General features: G+C 55.3%; 7 protein-coding genes across 7 annotated transcripts; 3 read left to right on the top strand and 4 right to left on the bottom strand.

Moving 5' to 3' along the window:
- Positions 1 to 374: 374 nt before the first annotated feature.
- Positions 375 to 1,161, bottom strand: MAM_05105 (uncharacterized protein; the record flags this gene model as incomplete). Its single annotated transcript, XM_040823903.1, has 2 exons — positions 375 to 836; positions 892 to 1,161. The coding sequence occupies 2 exons, from the start codon at positions 1,159 to 1,161 to the stop codon at positions 375 to 377; spliced, it is 732 nt and encodes a 243-aa protein (XP_040678062.1).
- A 5,933-nt stretch (positions 1,162 to 7,094) lies between these two features.
- On the top strand, positions 7,095 to 10,259 carry MAM_05104 (uncharacterized protein; the record flags this gene model as incomplete). Its single annotated transcript, XM_040823902.1, has 1 exon — positions 7,095 to 10,259. One exon carries the CDS (start codon positions 7,095 to 7,097, stop codon positions 10,257 to 10,259), a length of 3,165 nt encoding a protein of 1,054 aa, XP_040678061.1.
- A 769-nt stretch (positions 10,260 to 11,028) lies between these two features.
- Positions 11,029 to 11,912, bottom strand: MAM_05103 (Zinc finger, U1-C type; the record flags this gene model as incomplete). Its single annotated transcript, XM_040823901.1, has 4 exons — positions 11,029 to 11,366; positions 11,431 to 11,568; positions 11,645 to 11,746; positions 11,903 to 11,912. 4 exons carry the CDS (start codon positions 11,910 to 11,912, stop codon positions 11,029 to 11,031), a joined length of 588 nt encoding a protein of 195 aa, XP_040678060.1.
- Positions 11,913 to 12,258: 346 nt separating this feature from the next.
- On the top strand, positions 12,259 to 13,090 carry MAM_05102 (ERV25 protein; the record flags this gene model as incomplete). The annotated part of the gene is made up of 3 exons (XM_040823900.1): positions 12,259 to 12,474; positions 12,561 to 12,684; positions 12,768 to 13,090. The coding sequence occupies 3 exons, from the start codon at positions 12,259 to 12,261 to the stop codon at positions 13,088 to 13,090; spliced, it is 663 nt and encodes a 220-aa protein (XP_040678059.1).
- Positions 13,091 to 14,338: 1,248 nt separating this feature from the next.
- MAM_05101 (TPR repeat protein) lies at positions 14,339 to 14,704 on the top strand (the record flags this gene model as incomplete). Its single annotated transcript, XM_040823899.1, has 1 exon — positions 14,339 to 14,704. The coding sequence occupies one exon, from the start codon at positions 14,339 to 14,341 to the stop codon at positions 14,702 to 14,704; it is 366 nt and encodes a 121-aa protein (XP_040678058.1).
- Positions 14,705 to 15,339: 635 nt separating this feature from the next.
- On the bottom strand, positions 15,340 to 16,998 carry MAM_05100 (Mis12-Mtw1 family protein; the record flags this gene model as incomplete). The annotated part of the gene is made up of 4 exons (XM_040823898.1): positions 15,340 to 15,775; positions 15,862 to 16,030; positions 16,095 to 16,838; positions 16,911 to 16,998. The coding sequence occupies 4 exons, from the start codon at positions 16,996 to 16,998 to the stop codon at positions 15,340 to 15,342; spliced, it is 1,437 nt and encodes a 478-aa protein (XP_040678057.1).
- A 1,472-nt stretch (positions 16,999 to 18,470) lies between these two features.
- Positions 18,471 to 20,339, bottom strand: MAM_05099 (Transcription factor Aft1, HRA domain protein; the record flags this gene model as incomplete). The annotated part of the gene is made up of 3 exons (XM_040823897.1): positions 18,471 to 18,792; positions 18,850 to 20,014; positions 20,267 to 20,339. 3 exons carry the CDS (start codon positions 20,337 to 20,339, stop codon positions 18,471 to 18,473), a joined length of 1,560 nt encoding a protein of 519 aa, XP_040678056.1.
- Positions 20,340 to 21,998: the final 1,659 nt, after the last annotated feature.

Here is a 21,998-nt window from a genome sequence, read left to right as displayed (position 1 = left end):
ATGACGGGGATTACACACTCGGACTACACGTGTCTCATGCCGGAGTCTGGGAAGCGGCAAGGGGTTTTGGGGAATGAGGGAGCGTTTGTTGTTGTATATACTAGTGTAGGGCCTGATGCAACTCGTGTGTTAAACTTCAGGGTTGGTCTCTTTGAATTTGCGGTGTCATGCTTGGATCGTCTCAGTGGCATTCGCCTTGCCTCCGCTACTTCTGCATTATTATTCGTAGGTCTTCCATCCCCCCCCCTCCTCGCCAAGGAAAAAATCATCCTTTCTCTGACCGAACTCGGCGGTCTCGTCAGAGCTGGAGGTGGCTGGGTAACAGGCCTTTTTACCAACAGGCGGATGATGCCTCGGGGCATTAGAATATGAGTTTAGAAGAAGAAAGCAGCCAGGAAGCCAGCGGCAGCGAGAGCTCCGATGACATGGTTGGTACTGGCACCGGCAGTAGGGACAGTCGTGTCGGAAGTAGTATGAGACGTCGTGTTATTACCAGTCCTTCCGGTAGCAGTGGCAGTCTCTGTGGGAACAGGGCAGTCGTCGGTTCCAGTAGGCGACCAAGCACCAGTCGAGGTACCGGTTGGGCCAGTCACCTCACCATGAGTGGAATGGGGAATCGTGGCAGTTCCTAGACTGGTGCCCTCTGGGATGCTCATGACGCCTGAGGTGGGAGTGCTGGATGAAGCAGTACCTGGTTGTGTCGAGATTCCCGCAGGAAGGCTGGCGGTTTGAGTAGGAGTTCTAAAGGCATCCGATCTTGGAACATCCATTGGTATATATGTAGGGTTACAAAGCGAGGCGGGGATGGTGTATTGCGTTGGATGATAGACGACGCACTGATTCAATGAGTAACGTGCAACCCTAACCCCAGTGATATTTGTCTAGACTTACTGCCTTGTGGCAAACCGCATCGCTGGCGTCTTTCGAGCTCTGCCAGCACAAGCCGATTCCATTTGTAGGTGGTGATGGAATCATGCTCTCGCGACAGAAAGCGCGAGTGCCCACCTTATTGGCGTCGCAGTTCACAAGTGTCGTAGAATCCAGGCAGAAGTTGACGTTGGGTTTCTCACAAGCGATCTTGGCATCGACAGGAATGCCTCCGTTGGGAATGGCAGAAACAACTGCCGCAGCAGTAGCGAGGGCAGCTACGGCGATCTTCATGATGAACCACGTGTGTTATAAGTGAGCGAGCTGTCTTGGTCTCGTAAGAGAACAAAATGTTGGCAGAACCACGACGGGATAATTGGAGTCACAAGCGAAGGACGAATACTCTCTCTGTCGGGTCAAGAGAGTTGAGGATGGAAATTTGCAGTCATGTGGCGGCGGCTCGGACCTCTTATAGCAAACGAAAGCATGGCCAACTTGATTGTCGCACACGCGGAGCTACGAGTTGCGTGCCAAGTTCGGGGTATGGTGATGGTGATGTGGCACCGGGCCACTGGCGAATGTCGAAGCGCAGCAAGTGAAGGGACCAGTGAGGTCACAGCCAACAAGGATGTTCAACAGCTGTTGTCTTGTTGTCTCGAGGTCAATCATAGTGGATGTCGAGTAACTACGTACTCGGGTAGGTAGGGTGGCATCCTACAACTGCTTTGTCACAGGTCAGATATCTAGCACCATCCTGGAAGAGTCGCAGTATTTGCCTAGTCGGGGCCTGGAAAGAGACGAACCATCCATGGGCACGGGGCACCGTCTTCAGTTTACGCCGATACGAGAATCGAATTCTGATCTTGGGGAGTAGCGGCCCAGTACTCGGTGAAATAGCATCGACTGGCACCAAGGCCTCAGACGGCTCGTGTGGTGAATATGAGTACGTAGTTGGTTGTGGCAATGTCTTGGGACAAAAAGGGACGGATGGGAACAGGAACATGGAAAAGCTAGGGAGACGCAAGGGTCGAGAGTCAAGACTCAAGACGGTCACGATCTCGTCGGCCCAAGGCCAGCGCACACACCACAGACAGACCCGTCAACGTTAAACCCGTTTTGGGCCACTAGCCAGCAAAATGCAACCACAGCTTGGTGGCTCCTTCCTGCAACCACAAGACCATGCCGTCATGCGGCTGGGCCACTTTTGTCCTCCTGATGAGATCTGCACCGGACCACGAACGATTGCGTTTATTTTCATATTCCTTTTTCACTCACTCATTTTTTGCGCTTTGGGCAGCCTCTCTTCACTACTTTCGCATCTTGGTGGGCGTCTGTCATGTCACTAGGCTACCATGTTCAAATTTGCTGATTGCTGGTTGACCCCTCCATGATCAACTTTCGCCGTTTTCTTCTCGACAGTATCCGCGGCCTTGCACGATGGTCCAACCGAGGGCAATCACGGCCACGCATCAAATGAAGCCTCCATCCGCTGCTGCCTTTCCTTTCCAGCTTCTTGTTTTCTCAACAGTCGTCCTTGGCACTTATACGAGGCGCAGGGGGCCCCTGCTGTCTGCGCACTCCTTGCTATGCCCATCATTCGTCCGTACGGCGTTTCTACCCAGATCTCCATGCATATCCCGGCGGCTTCGCAACCCCAGAATCCAGAGCCCACGTGTTGGGTACGTACCAGGAGTAACTAGTAATCGTATTTGTTCAGCGGGGTTCTGGTCGATTCCCTCGGATACGAAATTACCATCAGACGAAACTATGGCACCGTGCAATATCCCTTCAAACCGAGACACATCCATGGACCGTAGTCCATGCAGCAACCCGTCCGCTTTGTTCCACCGCAGATACACGGCAGCTCTACCAAGGATACATCCCCATCTGTGACCGCTTTGGTCAAAGTTTCAAGACAGGCGTTCGTCACCTTCTTCTGTGCCGTCTAAAGGTGCCCATGCGGCAATGCCCCTGGTTGCACGAGAGCCGTTGTGTAAGCATGTGCAGGTTCGGCGATGATGTCTAATGATATGCGAAACTCGGCACATTCACCCTGGGGCGAAGGAGCCCTGTGATGTGCAGCTTGTCGTGAATGCTTCCTCGTCCACCCTCAAAGCCATCCGTTGTGTAAAATACGTCGCATTCACAGGCCCTGCTAAGCGTACAACTATCCATTCATCATATTTTGCGACGCCTGTCTTTCTCAACGATTGGTGCTCGCTCGTCCTAGTTCTGTTGACGATTATGTTTACTCACATCTCTTCCCCTTGGCTTGGAAGAATTCTCGCCTGGACTTCGCGTAGCCGGGTTTCCTTGACGCGTTGGCAACACCACCTTGTTATTCTGTACTCTAAAGAAGGGAGCGACTCGAAGGATATAAACGTTCCAGTTCTGTGTCAACATCGCCTTGTCTTATTTTGTCTCTTTCTTCCCTTCAAAGACTCGGGCAATTTGTTCCAACCCAACCACACCGCTGCGTCAACTGCCTGGCCATTTCGAAACGTAGCAAAATCGGATCAATCTCGGAAACCGTGAAAGAGAAGATAAAAATCGAATGGCTCTGCTGGTCGTGATACCTTGGTCGCCCGCCGCGTCACACAATTCGAAGCGCATTGTCGATCCGCCGCATTGCTTGCTACACGGAGAGCATGGTTCAGCGCTTGAGGTCTTGACTTGTCCAAAGGAGCTACTCCTGTAGTAGCGGAGTTGTTTCCCTTTGAAGACGGACAAGCCAGGATACAAGAATGGCTTTGGCGGTTTCGGTAAAGGACGCTTCTTCCTTTTGTGTAGCCCAGCCATGAGGTGCACCGCCATGATGAGAACAACCCTGCGGATTATACCACATCGGCCAACTCCTTCTCAAGTCTCGCCCAAGTACGTGTTTGCGTCTGTTTCCCCGAGACAACAATACACCGTGTTGTCGGTACCTGTTGTTGGGTTGTCCCGACCACTCGCTCATCTGCAACTTTTGATGCTGAAATCGTGCGTCGCATCACGACTCCGCTCTTTTCTGGTATCCATACACTGCAAAAAAAATCCAGAGTCCCAACTCGCAGGCAGTGATTAATGCCACGTCTCTCAAGATGGAGGAGGCAGTATGCCCATGAGGCCTCCCCAGTATGTCCAACTTCATCGGCATCTGTTTGTACACACTGGCCAAATCCATGTGGAACCAGCAAGTGGTTTTCCGTCTCGGGAAAGGTGTTTAAATTCTGCGGAACTTGCAAGTTGCCGGCGGAGTGGTGCTCCAGTTGACGTTATCCAGATGCAATGGCTGGAAACCCAATCCCCAAAAGGTACCCAACTGTAGGTGCTTGTGCAAAGGTAGTTGGTGGCTATGGCAGCGTGGTATGGAAGACTGGGGAGCATGAGACAGCAACAAGTACGTCTTCGATGCTCAGTACACTATACTGCTCAGGAGGATATATAGCACGGTTAAGTCTACGTAGGTGGCCTTGATAGTTTCCGACGATGACGATGTGGTGTTTCATGTTTGCTAAAGCGCTCGCTTAGCATGGGACTGCTAGGTCAGCCTGTCACCAAGTTCACCCTTTTATCCGGACAAAGCAATTCATTGAGAGTCCCCTAAACAGTGGAGTGCTACGTTTTCGCGTAAAACATGATTCCTCTGTTAAATGGGACGTTCTTGAGCAGCGACGATCATTCAAAGACTCGATGCCAAATTTCGGGGCGAGGTAGCCCTTCCTTGCTCGGAATTGCCGAGGCAGTCTAATCTCATGCATACGAACTCAACGCCAATGTAATCGCTGTTCGCTAGAGGGTCGGGGAAACCGCAACGTTGTAGTGTTTCTCTGATACCGGCCATAGATATGATAACTCGAGAGTCCGACTCGGCAGCATGGCAATCCAGCTAATGCCGATCCGACTCCATGTCTTCCATGCAGAGATCTATGGAATCGAATTGCTTCTATTCTGCGCAGCCGCCATTTTTGAAACAAGAGTATTGGCTGACGACGAGAGGAGTACGGAACAGAGCAATCCGTTTTTTAGATCCTCATGTATAATAGCTCACAGGGGAGTGGACTAATGACAAGGCAAACCAGGCTCGAATGCATCAATCTGTCACAGGATCAAGGTTCGGGATGCAGCGCAATAGGGCTTCTAGCAGCGTTGTCAGGGCCAATGAGAAGGCGAAGAAATTGCGACAACAGGTTCAAACAGTCAGGGATTGAACCCTACTCAGTGTGTCAATTCGAAAACATCATGTGTTGACGCCCCGGGGGGCAGGGAACAGCCTCGTGCCAACTTGGTAACGTGACGGGTCTGGGCCGGAGTAGGGGTGCAGAGAAGAAGTGGAAGTAATGCGTATTGTACAGGTGGGAGGGTGGTTGTCAAATTAGATACTCCAGTGCTTGGTACTTGTCAGTCGGCAGTGAAAGTTGTCAATGCGAGGGCACAGCAGGAAACCAAGACGCGGGCTTTCGACATTGTTTACGGGAAGCCGATGTGATGCATGTCGACTAGCGTGGCGACGCACGAAGGCAGAGGGGAGGGTGGTCTGCAGCCGGTTCAGGCCTATCAGAGGACCTCTGCGGGTTCAGAGTTGAAAACTGCTCAGTGATGGTGAGGAAGGCGCGTCTGCACCTTGTCTGCTGGCGTGGCCATCTTCCATGATGGTGGACAGCGCTCGGTGGTGGTGTCCGCGGTCGCAAGAGTGCAATAATAGCTAGTCGGTTATGTGGATATGGCCACGGCTCGGGGGAGGGATCGAGACACAGTGCTAAACAAAGTCTTCCAGGGTCGTGACTCGGTCTTCGTGCTTAGTGGAAACATTGGAGGGTCCAACGACCAGCTGGTTCGTGCACCTTGCTGCGTCGTCTTCACGTCCGGGGCTTCACAGTAGTTGCGCAGAATCTCCCCTCCTGACAAAACCAGATACACTGGACATGGACAGAGGATGGGCAAGGATCTGGGAGAGGTCAGCAAAGCACACTCAATGTAAAGGTGCTCGAGTACCTCAAGTGCCGCGCACATCGGGTGCCCCGTTGCTGTTATCAGACGTCCCTCTACTCCGCACCGACCCGACGACACCAGTTGACCTTGACCTCTTCCAGCATGTATTCGAGCGTCGTGGGGTACCGGAAGCAGCAAAGTGAAATTCGCTCGCAAACCGCGTTAGTCTTCCGCGCCGACCCGCACGGCTTTTGGTGGCGTGTCGCCTTTGGATGTGGCAGATGGCAGATGGCACGGAGTACGGAGTGCCGTACGACCAGTTTGTGGGAAGGCCTTTGTGACATGGAAAACAAGTGGAGCTGACGGGTGGAACTGGGTGCTAGAGAGCGAGCGGAAGGCACTTGTTGAGCATTCAGCGGGCACGGGCACTACGGCGCCGTCGTTCCTCCTTCCTTTGTCCGGCCAGGCCCTCCGCCAATGTCATCCAATGACGTAGGACGAGTTAACTAGTAGTAGGCAAGCACCAGTGACCAGACCGTTTCCTTCCTTTTTGCTTGCTTCGCCCCGAGTCCCCAAGTCCTCCGTCACCAGAAGCATTGCTGCCACCATCCTCGGCGACTCCAACTTTGAAACCTGACATGTATCTGCATTGACACGCCAAACCACCCGACACAACGTTGAAGCAGCTTGTTGCGCATTTGACTACATCGTACAGAGTATCGCCACGGCCGTGTGCTGCGCCGCGCTGCCTCGCTAGGCTATTTGTCTCGTCCTTCGTATCCCATCCGGCTTCGCGACCACCGTCCCACCTCGGTCCACCAAGCATCACCTGCTTCACGTCTTTCTTAATTTTTTAATTTTTTTTTTAATTTTAATTTGATTTTTCATCTTTTTTGGCTCTCATCTCCTCAGACTTCAGGACCCGCCGGGTCGCATAATATCCCATCCCAAACCTGTCTCTGTCTCGCCCCTTTCCACCATCGTTGCTACTAGTACATACCTGCTTGCTTCCGTGCCTCAGGAACTCTTTGCGCATATTGCTGCATCTGCTGCTTTAGATGCCCTTGAGACCACTTGGTCATCTCAGTCATAGAAGGGTCACCCTGGCGCCGCGGCCGCGAACCACTTTACTTCACGTTCAGCCACCTGTCCAATTGAATGGCGTCGCCGGTACCTTCAGTATGCACAGAATCCCTGGTTTCAAGACAGCCACCACAAAAAAACATTAGCATCCAAATCTCTTTATCCCTGCGTCTCCTCAGCTCGCTCCTTGAGCATGCTCAAGCCGAGTTGCCGTCATTTCATCGCTCACAATGACGGCACCGATACTACCCGACCATGTTAAAAGCCCGTTCGACGCGGGCTTGAAGGCTCAGCGGCAATTCAGAAAGCGCAAAGTCCTGCCTCGCCCACGAAATGGCCCGACCGTTGACGATTCTCCATCAGCAGTGCCTTCAGCGTGCGACCTGCTCATCGACACGTTCGCTTTTCCCGGTTTCTCCGACTCTCAAGCCTCCAGCCCACGAACTTTGAAGCACCAACCGCGGAGAAGAGGAACTGGCCCTGATTTACCCCCGACTCCTCCAAACTGCTCTCGCGCCTCGTCCGGTAGTTATCCAGCTCAATCGTCTAGTCCTTCACATCCTGATATCAGTTTTCAAACCCCACAAGTCTCGTCAAAACGACCACCGACAACGCCACCAGATCAACGTAGTCCTCCAACACCCGATGTGACGCCGCCTCACCCTGCGAGCCGCCCTCGCGTTTTTCGTCTCGCAACTTTTGATCGTGGCACTTCTCGGACTACAACCGCCACCACGGATTCTCACACTGAGTCGTTCAAGACAGCTCGAGAGGAACCGCTGTCTGAGGACGAAGCTGCCATGTCAGCTATTCAATCTATTTTGACCTCTTCAACGCCATCGCAAGCTACAGTCCTTCGAAAACCCGTACAAGTCAGTAGTCATACCGTCAAACCCCAGCTTTCGGACCTAGCCCTCGAATACAGTGCGAAACATGACGAGAGTTACACTCCATGGGCCCGCGGCGAACTGGCTCGATTTGATGGCGAATGGAGCTCTCCCAATAGGGTAGAGCAGGAGTGGGATGACAACCTTGGGAGAATGGTATCTGTAGGCAGACATCGCCCCCAAACTGCTTCTCTAATGGCCACTCGGGTGGCCTTGAGGGAGAGCGACGCCACAGAAGATGACGTGGTCACGGCGACAAATGTGACGAGGGCTGTCCGAAGTTTATCTCTTCAAAACCCCGCCATGGTCGACCCGTCACCTCAAACAACCCTTCCAAAAAAAAGTTTCGGGGTGGATACAACGCACTCAGAACCGAGGGGAAATATTGAATCACGAAGATTATCCGGTCTCTCTTATCAATCTACGCCTTCTACTGTGGTTGAAGCTATTTTGGTTGATAATTCACCCATTCCACAAAGACCAACCTTGCGACATGTTCGCAAGCGAAGGGAACTCCGAGAGACGAGCCCTCGTGGTCGACGGGCTTTTACGGATGCGTTCGAACTGCGGCATCATGCATTGCCCTTACCATCGCCATTACAAAATGGGCCGGGTAGGCGACGTGACAGCTACGCTTCCACACCTAGCACAAAGCCATTGCTCAGTGGACGCGCAAGACGCGAAGTATGGAAGAATGGAGGCATACCTGTAGTTGTCATTCCTGATCGAAAATCGTCAAACAAGCCAAAGTCAAGGGAACCTTCTTTGCGGTCCACATCAAGCCGACATTCTAGGACCAAAAGTGTTGGCTCTACTCCTCTTGATCAGTCGCCCCTCCCAAATGAAGAATCGTCTTTCGAGAGACAATCACGCTGGGACCGATCTACTTCTATGCCGGAGTGGTCGGAGCGAAGAACCATCGATATTCCACCCCATATCCTGGCTCGCTCATCTTCACTGTCGGCCCCGACAAGCCGCACTGTCTCCCGAGCTGGCTCGTTGACTGTCGAAAGTCTAAAGGCCTTGAACGATGCACATGACCATGCCACCAAGGCATTACCGTCTCAAATTGTGCCTGCAGCGCTGCCTACGACTTTCGTCACAGTTCAAGCCATACCAGCAGTGCCAGTGCCAGTAGCACCAACATCACCCGTCGTGGCAGCACACTCTCCGCAAACTTCAAGATCCGAAGTGGGAGGCTATGCAGCTGAGCACTTTAGTGCAGATCATCACGACGATGCAGCCTCGGCAAAGAAATTCTCCTCTCGCGCGACGCCATTCTCCATAGTATCAGTGGAAACCAACTGGACCGCCCTCGAGGTATCCGAAGCGCAAGCCGTTCATATGTATGCCCATCAAAATTCATCAGTGTTGATGGTGGATCATTCTGCCAAACCCTCGGATGCATCGGACTCTACGGAGAAGGGTCTCAAGAGGGTCGAGTCCAAGGAGCCTCCGAAAATAACTGCTACCAGCCCCGAAGGCAACTCAGTAACGCCTGAACAACGACAGTCATCAGAAGAAGTCGATTCACCCCTTCGAAACCCTCGCGCGCCGCCGGATCCGCCTCGGCTCCCACCCGCGATCAACTTCATCCCTGCCACGCCATCTGGTCTAACGCCAGCTCATGAAAAGGCAGAGCCAACTGCGGTTTTTGATGAGTCAGATACTGAGAAACCAAGTCGACGGTCGTCAATTGTCCGAAGAGCCCTAAGCCGGCGCAGACACTCTATAGATTACCCCCCAAGTGCTTCAAAGCAGGCCGGTCTCTTAGCCAAAACTTTTTCTCTTTCACGAACTGGCCCCAAGTCTTTCGACTCACAAAGGCTCAGGAGCATCAACCCCGACATGGATCCGTCTTACGGGGGAAGGGAAGACGAACCTATGGAACAAGACAAGCTGCATCCTCGTTGGCGGCCGCAGTGGGATTACGATGAGCTTTGCGAATGTGCAGACTGTCGCCGCGGGAGTCGGATGGACGATGAGATTTATCGCTATCCTCTAGTTGACAATCGACCACGTCGTACAAAACGCAGTCTGAGCACCAAAATGAAGCAGACTCTTGCGATCTTCCCATTACGAGCTGAAAAACAATACGAGGCAGACGACATGAACGGGCCCCAACGCCGCACAGTAAAACGAACACCTAGTGGGAATCTAAGGGTCATGCGTAGGCGAGCCAGTTCTGACTCGCTGAAGCAAGTGATGAAGGCTCATGATGAGCTACGACCCGTACTAGACGACAGCTCGCATAGGGGATTTTGGCGCGGTCATTCTTTACGGAAGCGGCCAAGTCATGGGAAATTACGCCGCTCTTCCTCGCTGAGCGGCAGACTCGAAAGGCTCCCAAGTCTGACGCGGATGTGGAATGAGAGAAGACGAGAGAAGAGAACACAGGAGCTTCGACAGATAATTAGTGGACCTAGGGAAGTTCGCGATGGTGTCAGCGATGTCATCAGGAACAGCAACATTCAAGGTCTACAAAGGGCTTACCCGGACCAAATATAGACAACACAAGGAGCAAAGATTCATGGAACAATCGATGATGGTCGGCAGAGAACAGAAAAAACGGTCAAAAGTCGAGGAAGCATCCTGGCACGAGTCATCTATAGGAGAAGGCGCATACAACTTTCGTGGAAGTGCAAGTTACGAATGCCATGACGTTGACGGTTTATGATAGCAGCGAAATTTTCATGGGAAAGATTACATCAAAGTTTACTCGGTATGGGCATTGGGCACTTGGTGTTTGATTGAGCTGATGCGATAATGATGGTGAGATGGAGACTACCGATGAACCGCTACTAGTTTGATTTCTATGCGCATGTTTCTTTTTTTTCTTCTTCTTCTTTTCCTTTTTCCGAATGGCAAGTCATGAGCGGTCCGTCCTGTATTGTTTCTGGTGACTGCTATTTTCTGGAGGGAAGCGACATCAGGAGGTGGAAAGATTTACGAGCGATGATGTATCATAGATATAATGGTGTGCTGCAATAACAAGCCGTCTTTTCTGTGCCCCGTCCAAGTGTTTGGGAATAAGACAAACTTTGTGCGCCTTTGAATTGATGACAGTGCAATGTGTGAGCCACCTAGGTACTTTGGTATTTAAAAGGCATGAATCTCTTTATGATGCAGTAGAGTTTTATTTGCCCAAACGTTGCAATGCCCATGCTAAGAGCTGCCTGCTTCTTAGCCGTCCCATGACGCCAATCGACTCCCAGATACAAGGTTTAACGAAGAAATAATGCTCCTACAAGTTTCTATTTTCTTTCGGCTCCAATTCCTACCTTCTATCTTGTCCAGGCGCACCGAGCCCGGCCGGGAAGCCCGGCGGCGGAGCAGAGCCGGGGGGGAAGCCTTGCCCCGGAGGAGGCATACCCGGCATACCAGGAAAACTTGGAGGCGCGCCAGCAGCCCCCGGTGGAGGGAACGGAAGGCCTCCAGGGGGCGGAGGAAACGGCAAGCCCCCGGGAGGAGGAACGGGGAGACCATTCGGACCGGGAGGGAAGGGCGGCATGGGGGGGATGCCACGGCCGCCAGCATGAGGAGGGGGAATTCCGTGGGGAAACTGGCCCGGAGCAGCACCAGGCGTGGCACCAGGAAATGGAGGAGGACCGCCGGCTACACCTGTCGTCAGCACGGCTGCATGCTTCATTCACGGACGGGGGCCCAAGGGCAGTGGTACCTGGGAACGGGAACGGCGGCAGGAAAGCGTTGCCCGGCTGGTTTTGGGGAAGCATCGGGTTTGCATGTGCCTGGCCCTCAGCGGCGTAGGATGAGGTGATGGAGTCGATGACGGACTGTGCCTTTTCGTGGCCGATCTCTACAGCCAGATTGTCAGATGGATGGCTTGGGGGGGGGGGGTTGTCGTTGAGTGCGCGGTGGGCGGTGGCTCATACGTTGGTAGTAGTCCACCACGTTGCGCAAATGGTTCTTGCCGCTGTTGTGAGCCTTGCGCACGCTCATCGAATCGTGGGTGAGGTAGACATCGCAGTAGTCGCCTGGAGGGTGTGAGTTTCGGGACGAACGGTGGTGCGGTTGTGGTGGGATTAGAGGAGTGGAAAGCTCCGGGCTTACAAAAGACTTGGTTGTTTGACGGGTTAGTATAGCATGCGCAAAGGTCGTATGCGTCAGGCGGTGGGGAGGGAGCGACTTACATTTCGGCATCTTGTCAAATAAAAGTGTCCTGTGCAGCAATCGGCACCAGCGATATGAAGGTTGTCTGTCGATGGAGACGTTGGCATTTTGCCGCAGCGTCGCGACCAAGAGCTTGTTTGCACGGCGGCAGAGCCCCACACGTGACTTACAGATCCGGGAGCGAATTTGCGTTGGCGGATCAACTCTGATTGGATGCCCCCTGTTCCCACACCCTGTTTGGTAAACGCGACACCTTGCAAGTTCCCACGAGTCCCAAGGTGCCGTGTATGGATGGATGGATGGCGACGAAATTCCCTTCCCTCCATATCCCCTTGTACATGTAAACGTCCGCACGTCGACGCAACGGAAAATCGCCATGGCAGTACAACGCTCGACGCTGCAGTGGCTCTGCAGCTTGCTGGTGCTTGTTGGGGTCGCCAACGCACTCAAGTTTGACCTGATGGCGCACCCGGGCGGCGAGAACACCAAGAAGGAGAGGTGTATCCGCAACTTCGTGGGACGGCAGACGCTGGTCGTCGTCACGGCCAAGGTGGATGGGTTCAAGGGCGACGGAATGGTTGTCAACATGCACGTAAGTCATCAGTCCGTCTGCCGGAAGGGATGGATTGGAAGAAATCGCATCGGGGGCCAAGGTTTGACGCTGAGCCGTCATGGCAGGTTCGCGACGCATTGGGCAACGAGTACGGCCGCCCTAGGGACATTGTCGGCGAGTCGAGGGTGACGTTTCAGTCCCACGCCGATGCCGCTTTTGACGTTTGCTTCGAGAACTTGTTTTCAGGCGGTGAGTCGGGGGCTTCCCGCGGGTCCTCGGTCCTCGGGGCCAAGGAGTTGCGTTTCGTCCATCAACTGACTGGGTGCGCGTAGCTCGCCGGCCCAACCCTGCCTCTCGCCACATCGAACTCGACGTCGACATTGGTGCCGACGCCAAAGACTGGAGCGCTATTCAGGCCACGGAGAAACTCAAGCCCGTCGAGGCTGAGCTCCGCCGTATCGAGGAATTGACCGAAGAAATCGTCCAAGAGATGGAATACCTCCGCCACCGCGAACAGAAGCTCCGCGACACCAACGAGAGCACCAACAACCGTGTCAAGTGGTTCGGCGTCACCACGACGTGGGTCTTGATTGGTCTCTGGGTGTGGCAGATCATGTATCTCCGAGCTTACTTCCGGTCTAAGCATCTCATCTAGAAGCCCGCTTCCGCAGGATACGACACAGGATAGGCAAGGAAGATGCTCGATATGCCCTTGTCGCTCCAGTCTCGCGATGGGGTCTGCCGGAGCGGCTTCCGAAGCGCATGTTTCGAAATTCAAAGGCTAGCGTGGTTGGTTGCGAATTTACGGCAAGTTTCTCTCCAAGGCCGGGTAGCTTCATCGGGTTGGCCGCACTATTTGTCCTTGTATTTTATTTCAGATGGCGGCTATCGACAACCCAGCGTGCTGGCGTTTGTACATTATGATGGACGAAAAGGGACAAGGTCAAGGGGAGTATGGAGATGGCGAGAAAAAGATGGGAGGTCTGTCTGTCTGGTAGCACGTATGGTAGACCTCAACAGGCATCTTTCAAGCGATGTGTGGATTGACTTTTGAGTATGGCGGTTCCCAGTGCCAAGTGCATGCGGGCTGTGCCTTTGCGGAACTCTGCCAACGCACGGAGTACGGAGCACATGAGCAGCAACTTATAACAAACCCAAGGGCTGGAGCAGCACAGACAGACAGCGCACGCACGCACGGTCCAACAAATAATCGACAAACGACAGCGGCAAGAAGTCCGAACCGAGATATCGACTCGGGACTCGAGCGAGCGTTGCCGACTCGCCACCGGCCCCACTTCGGTCTTTAGTCCTCGGCAACAGCATCGCCTTCGCCCTCGCCTGCGGCTTCCTCACCTCTCACCAACATTGCATCCAGCAAAGCACCCAAGCACACACCGTCCGCAACCTGCCGACCAGGTCAATTCGTCCCAATCACCAATCGGAAAGATCAGCGAGAAACTCGAGAAAAACCAAAAACCCAAAAACAAAAGCAACATGGCCTCGTCCCTCCGGCTCCGGACCTTCCGCTTCCGGCCCGCAACCCCAGCAGCCCGGCGAGCCGCCACCCTCCCCCGTGGACGACGACTCACCACGACGCCGCGATACTCGTCCGCCAAGGCCGAGCCCACGCCGTCCCAAGGCGAGCTGGGCGTCGGCGAACTGCAAGGCATCAAGTTCCGCGTCGCCCCCATCAGGCGCGCCGGCGAAACAGACGACCCCCCCCCCCCCCCCCCTTCTTCAGCGTCCGTCTTCCCGAGGACACACGCACACACGAGAGAAAGCGCCAGAGAAGAGTGAAGAACCGAGTGCTAACGAGAACGCCCGTCAAGACCAGTCCCGCAAGCGCGGCACCCTCGAAGCAGACCTCCTCCTGTCGACGTTTGCAACGGCCCATCTGCCCAGCATGTCGGGCGGCCTCCTGACGCAGTACGACGCGCTGCTCGACGAGAACGACTGGGACATATACTACTGGGCGACGCAGCGCGAGCCCTCGGACACGTATACGCCCACTAACCCGTCGATGCCCGCGAGCAGGAGCGGCAGCAGCACCAGCACGCAGCCATCTCCGGACGCGGTTGTGCGGTCCCAGCCGCCGAGGGGAGAGTGGGCGCAGACGGTGGGCAACTTCAAGCCCGCGTACAGGCCGGTGCCCGAGAGATGGAGGGGCAGCGAGGTCCTGGCGCTGCTGAGGGCGCACGTGAGGAGCAAGAGCGTCGACGGCGCCGACGGCGGCGGCATGGCCTTTATGCCGGCCCTGGAAGGTCGCTGAACCCGTGCGCCGGACCGTGGCGGGAACGAGCACATCGTGATGGAGGACGGAATCGCTCAAGACGGCCCAGACACGCGTGCGTGGAGCTGTGCTTTATTCCGACGCCCTCGGTACCGTCGATAGGGCACCTAGTGGCTCGTCGGTATCATTCGAGTAGTACACGTGTATAGTCTGTCCGTTGTTCTACTGTGCCCTGCCAGCCTACTTGCCCGCGCCTGCCCTCCCGTGATTCACGCATTCCTTCTTCCAGTTCACGCGCGGCCTTGCATCGTCTCTGCGGCAGTCGAGCACGACGACGGCTGCGAGCTCCCTCGCCGCGAATTCACACACACACACACAAGTAGATGGCGCAATGTGCCAACGGGTCATGTATTCACCCAATCCGACAAACCCAATGTGTCAATGCGCCAATGCCATAGCCTAGCCATTACTCCACGCTCACAGTGACCAAAGAACTGCAAAGGCCTTCTCCTCGTCCTGTCCTGTCCTGTCCCGTCCCGTCCCGTCCCGCCCAATGAGGTATGAGCCGGATGAACAAAGAAAAGTAGCCTCATAGCATCATCAAACTCGTTAGTGACATGTCGTGGCCCCCCGACCCCTCCAGATACCCTCGTTCTACGGCGGCAGGACCGGCATCAACCCCCCTCGGGCAACACGTTACTCAGACTCCTCAGCACCTCCATCAGAGGCATGTCCCGAGTCCCTGCGCTCTCCTTCTCCCGCTGCTCCCGCTCCTTGAGCCGCGCCGCGCTCAGCCGAAGGACCTGATCCGCCTGCCTGCCCGCCACCAACACCCTCTGCTCCAGCTTGTGCACGCTGTCCGCCAGCTGATCCACCTCGAATTCGAGAGAGGCTTGGATCTTGCGTATTCTCTCTTCTGTCTTGGCTCGCATCGCCGCAAACGGCGCCATCTCGTCGGCGAGGTACGTCCGGATCGTCACCTCTTCGGGTTCCAGGAGGCCCAGGTCGGGGAGTTCGATGTCAGGCGCCTCGGCCCAAGAGGACATGGGCGGCGTGTCGGGCGGCGGGGGTTGGCGTATTGCCAGCCAGGCCCGTTTCTCATCTTGCAACCTGTGTCTTCGTTAGCACCGCACACGTATATGCGTGCCTGCGTACCCATGGGCGCCCGCCAGGCATTGATTGATCGACTGGCCCACGTTTGAATTTTTGCCTCCAACGCCTTCAGTTTCTCGTCGAGCTCGACGTTGCGCGGGTTCGGTTTCAGAACCGGCGCCTCCTTGGGCGCGTCTTCGTCTCTGCTGAACCAGTTTGAAAAGTCGGTCCGGTGGGCGAAATCCTTCAGTATTTGCTCTTGGATCGCTCGGGCTAGTGTCCAGTCAGCAAGGCCTTCTTGGTCGGTCCCCGTCGGGCCGCATTTTCAACTGCGTACCGCCTAAAATTGCGTTTGAATTGGGCGTTCCGTGAGGCGGCTTGCTCGGCAGGGCGCGCTCGCCGCACCACATGAGCAATTGCTTCATCCTCTTCGGTTCGAGCAGACCCTCGGCCTCGATGTGCTTGTAGAACTCGGCCGTGTTCACGTCGCGGTGCGGCGTTGCCGTCTGTCCGTTCTCTATGAGCGAGCTTGCTCGACGGCCGCGCGACCCCAGACTGCTCCGTCTGTTGCCCTTCCCGGCCTTCTTGCGCATTTCCTTGTTCCGATTGATGACCGGGGTGTCGCTCATCGGGAGCGCAATCTTGGACTCGGTTGGCCGCCGCGGGGTTGGCGACGGCTCCCACCGTCTTGGCTTCGATACCTTTTCTCTGTCCGGGCTCGACGCCTTCGACGGGGCGTCGTGCAGTGTTGAGCTCTCCGTCTCGGCGTCGCCGTCCGCCCCGGCCGCGGCAACCCTGCTGCTCCTTCTCGTAGGCCTCCTTTCGGTCTGGGGCTCATCTTTACGAGGTGCGTCGTCGACCTGTTGCCGCCGCGATGACCGCCGTGTACCCGTTGTCGCCGGGCTCGGTTGTGACGGAGCAGCAGTTCTCGGTGCTGCGACTGTGGGTTCCTTGATAGCTTGGTCTGCCGTTGTCCGACGACCTCGGCCTGTCGTCTTGCTCGCCGGGGGCTCCTCCGTCTTGGACCTCTTCGACTTTCGCACAAACTGGAAATCATCGTCCCGTTCAAAGTCGGCCGCGGCTACGTCCAATGTCAGCATTCCCCATCGCTCGTCGTGTCCCACGTCCTCCTGCTTCTGGCTGCAAAACATACCGGCTGGACGCTTGCTCCTTCGGCGCTCTTGCTGGTTGCTCATGCTAAGATGTTCTAGCGCCCGTTGAGTCGCCACGAGAGTCGTCATGGATGGCTAATTGGGCGGCTTCATGGAGTGCATGGGGTGGTGAGCGACGAGGTCTGTACAATATCCAAAGGTCGGTCGCTGGTCGTCGTCGTGGTGGTGGTGGTTAGCCACCCAGCCGGGATCTTGTCGCGCGTGGCCGGTGGTGGTGAGTCGTGACCTTTGCCTGGCAACGGTCGCGTCGACTGCGTCGCGTTGGGCTCGGCGGCCCGCGCGGTGAAAGCGTTCTTCGGGTCGTCTATGCTGCGCTATTGTCGCTTTCTCGGCGTCGAATTGCACGCAGGATTTGATGTTCTTGGATGGGGAGCAGCCGTAGGCGCGGGAATGGCGATAATCCGTCCGGGAGAGGGAACTTGGGCTCATTTCATGTTGTTTACGCGCGGAGGAGGTGGTGAGGAACCCCAACAGTGCCGCTAAGCCCGTTTTGGCCGCCTCGCAGCAGCCAGGCGGCCCCGCCCACTCAAAGAGTCAGTCAAGGCTGCCACGCGGGTAGCAGACAATACGATGCATACTTATGTACGGAGTACATGCCTGACACCCGCCACTCACACAAATACCTACAAGTCCTGCGTACCTGATTACCTAAGTACCTGGTAAGTACCTAAGTGCCTAGGTACTTGAGTACTTACTTACCTAAGCTCAAGTGAAGTACCATGTAGGCAGGTGTCGGGGTGTTTTCCGGCTCCCGTGACCCAATCCGACGGTGCGGTACAGTAGAGTACAGTTGGCGTTTCAAACGGCAGGCCAACTACTTAAGTACCTAGGTAGGTATTCATCATAATCGGTGCGTTGTAATTGATACAAGTCCGCAGGCCGATGGTGGTTCGTAGCCCGTTCAGTTACACAGTCGGCCGCCTTCACGCTGTTCATATAGACGTTATACATCATCATGTTGCCTAGAGCTACCGTGAAAGACATGAAAGGCCATCAAACACCGAGTGCGTTGTCCGCAAGATACAAGTTCATCCGCAACGCCTCGAGCAAACTCAAAACGACCCTGTCGAACACCTTTTAATGTGCGTGTGCCTTGTAGAATATACATGAATAAGTGTGTGCGTGTGTGTGACCAGGCCCGGACCGCGTACCCATCTATTGACGGGAAATCACGCCGTGTCTCGGCAGCCCATACCATGAAATAAAGGCCCGACGACTCCGTAGAATTGTCCATTTTCAAAGCTTACCAATGCCACAAGAAGATCTTGTAATTCCGTCCCATTGTTGTACAGATCAATGCCACAGTGACCACAAAAATTGTACAACTCAACTGCTTCTCCAGCCCTGTACGGACAAGCTTGCCAGCACAGGTAGGCAGGCATTGTTTGCAACTCCCAAGTCCACGCCGCGTCCCACATCTCATCATAACGACGTGCCGAAGCATCCTGGGTATGGGTGCAAGGGGCGGGGCCAGATCAACTGCTCCCGGGTCGTACATGTCCAAAGGGATGCGCTTCGCCTACTGGACTGGTCGCCCCGTCCTATGAGAATCGACGCTGCATGCTTTGACCCGCGGCCATGACCTGTTGTTGGTTGGGCATTGGGCCGGCCATTCCGTAGGGGTTCATCTGAGCGCTAAAGGGTTCTACAACCCCGGACATGTAGTTACCGTGCAGGCCTTGCTGTTGGGTCACGGGACAATCCTTATGTGCCAATAGCAAGGTCTTGAGATTCACAACCTCCTCTCTAAGCTGCGTTATTTGAGCTGTAAGCGCATCATTTTCGCTGCTGTACATTTCGACTTTGTTTTGTAGGTTGGCAAGCCATTGTTTTTTACGTTGCCGACACTTGAGAGCAGCGACGCTAACGACTCAAGTTAGGATCAAATGTACATACAAGGCACAACACGACTCGACTTACCGATTACGTTCGAGAAAATTCTTGCGCTTTTCTTCGTCCGTCATTTTTGACTTGGAACTGGGATCATCTCCCATGTCGTCCTCGTCCTCGTCCGACAGCTCGGGTGACATGCCGTTTGCTGCACCAGCGTTGCTCTTAGACTTTTTGTTGGGAGGAGCTTTGGCAAGTGTATCATCCGCTTTCCTTCTGCCATTCGTAGCAGTGGCTTTCTTGCCCTTTGCTCTGGTCCCAGGCTTGGCTTGTTCCGCCTCCTCCGACATGTTGGTGCCTTCGCTGGCACCTCTTGACGCGGCGTTTCCGGTCGACATTTGCGGCGAGGTGTTGGGGTTCTGAGCAGGTGTCGGTGCTGGATGAGCGTGACTAGCAGGACCAGACGTGGAGAAGCGAGATGATGGTTGGTTCCCGTTTCTGGTTTGCGCGCCTTGCGCAAGCATAAAAAGACCATTGGCGGCGTCGTTATCGTGGGGATCAAACGGTCCGGATGCCTGTTTTGGCTCTGCTTTGACAGTAGTTCCTGCGTCGTTTGGCATATCTGCTGGTTGTGAGGTGGCTTGTTGCGATTGTGTTTGAGGTTGTGCTTGCTCACGCTTCGCGGCGGCGGCGCTTATGGCAGTTCGATGAAAGTCGATTGTGCTAGGAGTCGCGCCTCCACTGGCAAGCTGTGCGAAAAGTGCTTGAGAGTTGGGGCTTGGAGCTGGGAACATGGACCCGCTGCCTCCGGGTGTAAGTCCTGATCGCAACGACGACTCGTTGGGGGTTGGAAATCCGCCTCGCAGGTGATGCCCTTCACTGAAGTAATCATTGGCCGGTCCCGACAACATTGCAGGGCTCAGCGGCCCGGTGCGCAGCGAGCCTCCTCCCCAATTAAATGGGGTATTGTTGCCAACAGGCAGCAGCGAAGAGGGTGAGGTCAAGGCCGCGACTGAGGGAAGTTTTGTACCTCCGGGGGTCTCTGGACCACCACCACCGCCCCCGAAAGACTGCTCAAATGGATTGGGCTCCAGGCTGAGAGATCCGCCAACTTGGCCGGAGAAATAGTCAGGCGTATTATTGCCCTGTGGTTGTTGTCCGGGTCGAGGCGGAGGTGCGAGAGGTTTGGTGGCTTCCGCATTAGACGCACCGTCCGTTTTCGCGGAGGGTTCGGCCTTGGAGTCGGAAGAGGTATCTGTAACGAGAAACACGTGTGAGCGATGATGCGATGGAACAACGATGACTGATAAATGAGGGACTTGCGTGGTGGTTTCAAGGTCAAGCAACAGAGGTGGGCTGCGACCGAAGCAAAACGACGACAGGTGGAGAAACGCAGACACACGATGCAGTGGCAGACGAGCGGAGAGTCATGGGCGAGCCCATGTTAGTTGTGCGGAGAGGGGCGAAAGGCTAGACACCGGAGAAGAAACGTGCCAATTCGACTCACCTTGCCGCGAAGTCTTGTTGTTGTTGCTGGACGATTTGGGGGACTTCGATTCGGCGGTCGGAGAAGTCCCCATAGTGACACAATGATGTATGATGTATTATATTTGGGGGGGGGGGATGGATGGCTTGGTGCGAGTGGGGTAAGAGGAGGCGGACGGCAGACCAGCGGCTAGGTCGATGCAAGAAACAAAAAAAAAATTAAAAAAAAAATTAAAAGAGCGCTGGTGAGGTCAGAGACAGCAACAGATGTCAGAGGCGTTTTCTGATGGGAGTCGCTAGAGCCTCTGATATTGCCAGCGTCGCAAAAGGTGAGCAAGGCGCTTCTCTGGAGTGGGCGAAGATTGACACCCGCAGTGGAAGCCGGGGTTGGGGACTTGGTTGGTAACGGACTAGAAGCAGACCGGCCGCCCGGAGAGGAAAAAAAAAGAATCTCTGCACCACCGCGCTGGATCCTTGGCACGACGAGGCGGTTCCCAGCCCAAAAAGATGCGCTCTAGCACGCGGCCGATAAGAAAAATAGTGTGTGTCGCGAGCACGTTGTTTGCAAGCCAGATGCGGACGGCTGGCGCGCTGTTGTGTGGGATTGCGACGACGAGGATCGTGAAGGGGCTCAGGCTGGGTTTGGGGAAGGAAAGACGTCAGAGATGACGTTGCGAGGAAGCAGCGAAGAAGAAGGCGCAGGAAAGAAAAGCGAATGGCGGCGCCCCGGGGGGGGTCTTGGAAAAGGCTCTATAATGCGTGCCAGCTGTTTGCTGACCACTGGCAGCTGGTAGCTGGTAGCTCGCTAACTGGCAGCTCCGTCCTTGGTACTCCGTACTCCGTGCACCACCTACCTAGCTTCCCCTCGCCTGCACTGTGACCGCACGCCCACGTTGGCCCAGATTGGTCGGGTGGGCCGGGTCCAATTAGGAGGGTAGCCAAGGGGCGAAAGAGCAACAGCCAAGAGACAACAGGGCAGGAGCGAGCAGCAGCCGCGGACCTTTGCACCGCCGGCTTGCCACTTGACTGGCTGACAACTCGCTGATTTCTCAGCAGCCGGCACTGTGTGGGGACTGAACAAATGTCGGCCACTGAGACCCTCGGTCAGACTTGGTTGATCAGTGCCTCTTCCCACTTTTTCGACACGTCGAATCGGCCGATGCCCTTTGAATCGCAGAACGCAGGCGGGCCGCAACCATGCGTACGCGTTCGGAGCACTGTATGGCCTCGCTCACTCGAATGCCCGCCGGACAAAAGCCTCCTCTCCTGCGCTGCTCCGAATGAACAAGCAAGAAGGAATGTCAGAGGCGCGTCGCCCCAGCTCCCGGCTGGGAATACGGGCTGGCATACGGACCAGAACAGGGACTCGTACTATGTTACCCATGGTCATTTCTGGGCATGACTTCTTCGACGGCACCGTTTGCGTACGGAGCTTCCGACTCCCCATTTTGCCCGTCATCCACGCCCAGATGCTAGACGGCTGCCTCTACGAACTCAAACAAGCAAATGAACAGGAGTCCGACTTCAGAAACGACGGCATCATCATCCCCGTCGTCTCCGTCATCGTTATCGCGACCCGCCGCGACGTGCTGCCCAAAACGAGAGACGGCCTCACACGGTGCAGCGAGCGACGAATGGTGCTTGGCGCGTTGGCTGCATACAAACAATGTCTATGTGTCCAGAGACGATCTGCCCCGGTCGCAGATTGACTGTCTGGCATCTCAAGCCCGTCCACTTACAGGCCCGAATCGTGT

Source organism: Metarhizium album, assembly GCF_000804445.1.
Source record: "Metarhizium album ARSEF 1941 chromosome Unknown scaffold_12, whole genome shotgun sequence".
Taxonomy (NCBI): Eukaryota; Fungi; Ascomycota; class Sordariomycetes; order Hypocreales; family Clavicipitaceae; genus Metarhizium; species Metarhizium album.
The sequence above is the reverse complement of the archived record's forward strand: the minus strand, read 5'-3'. Positions and strand labels throughout refer to the sequence as shown.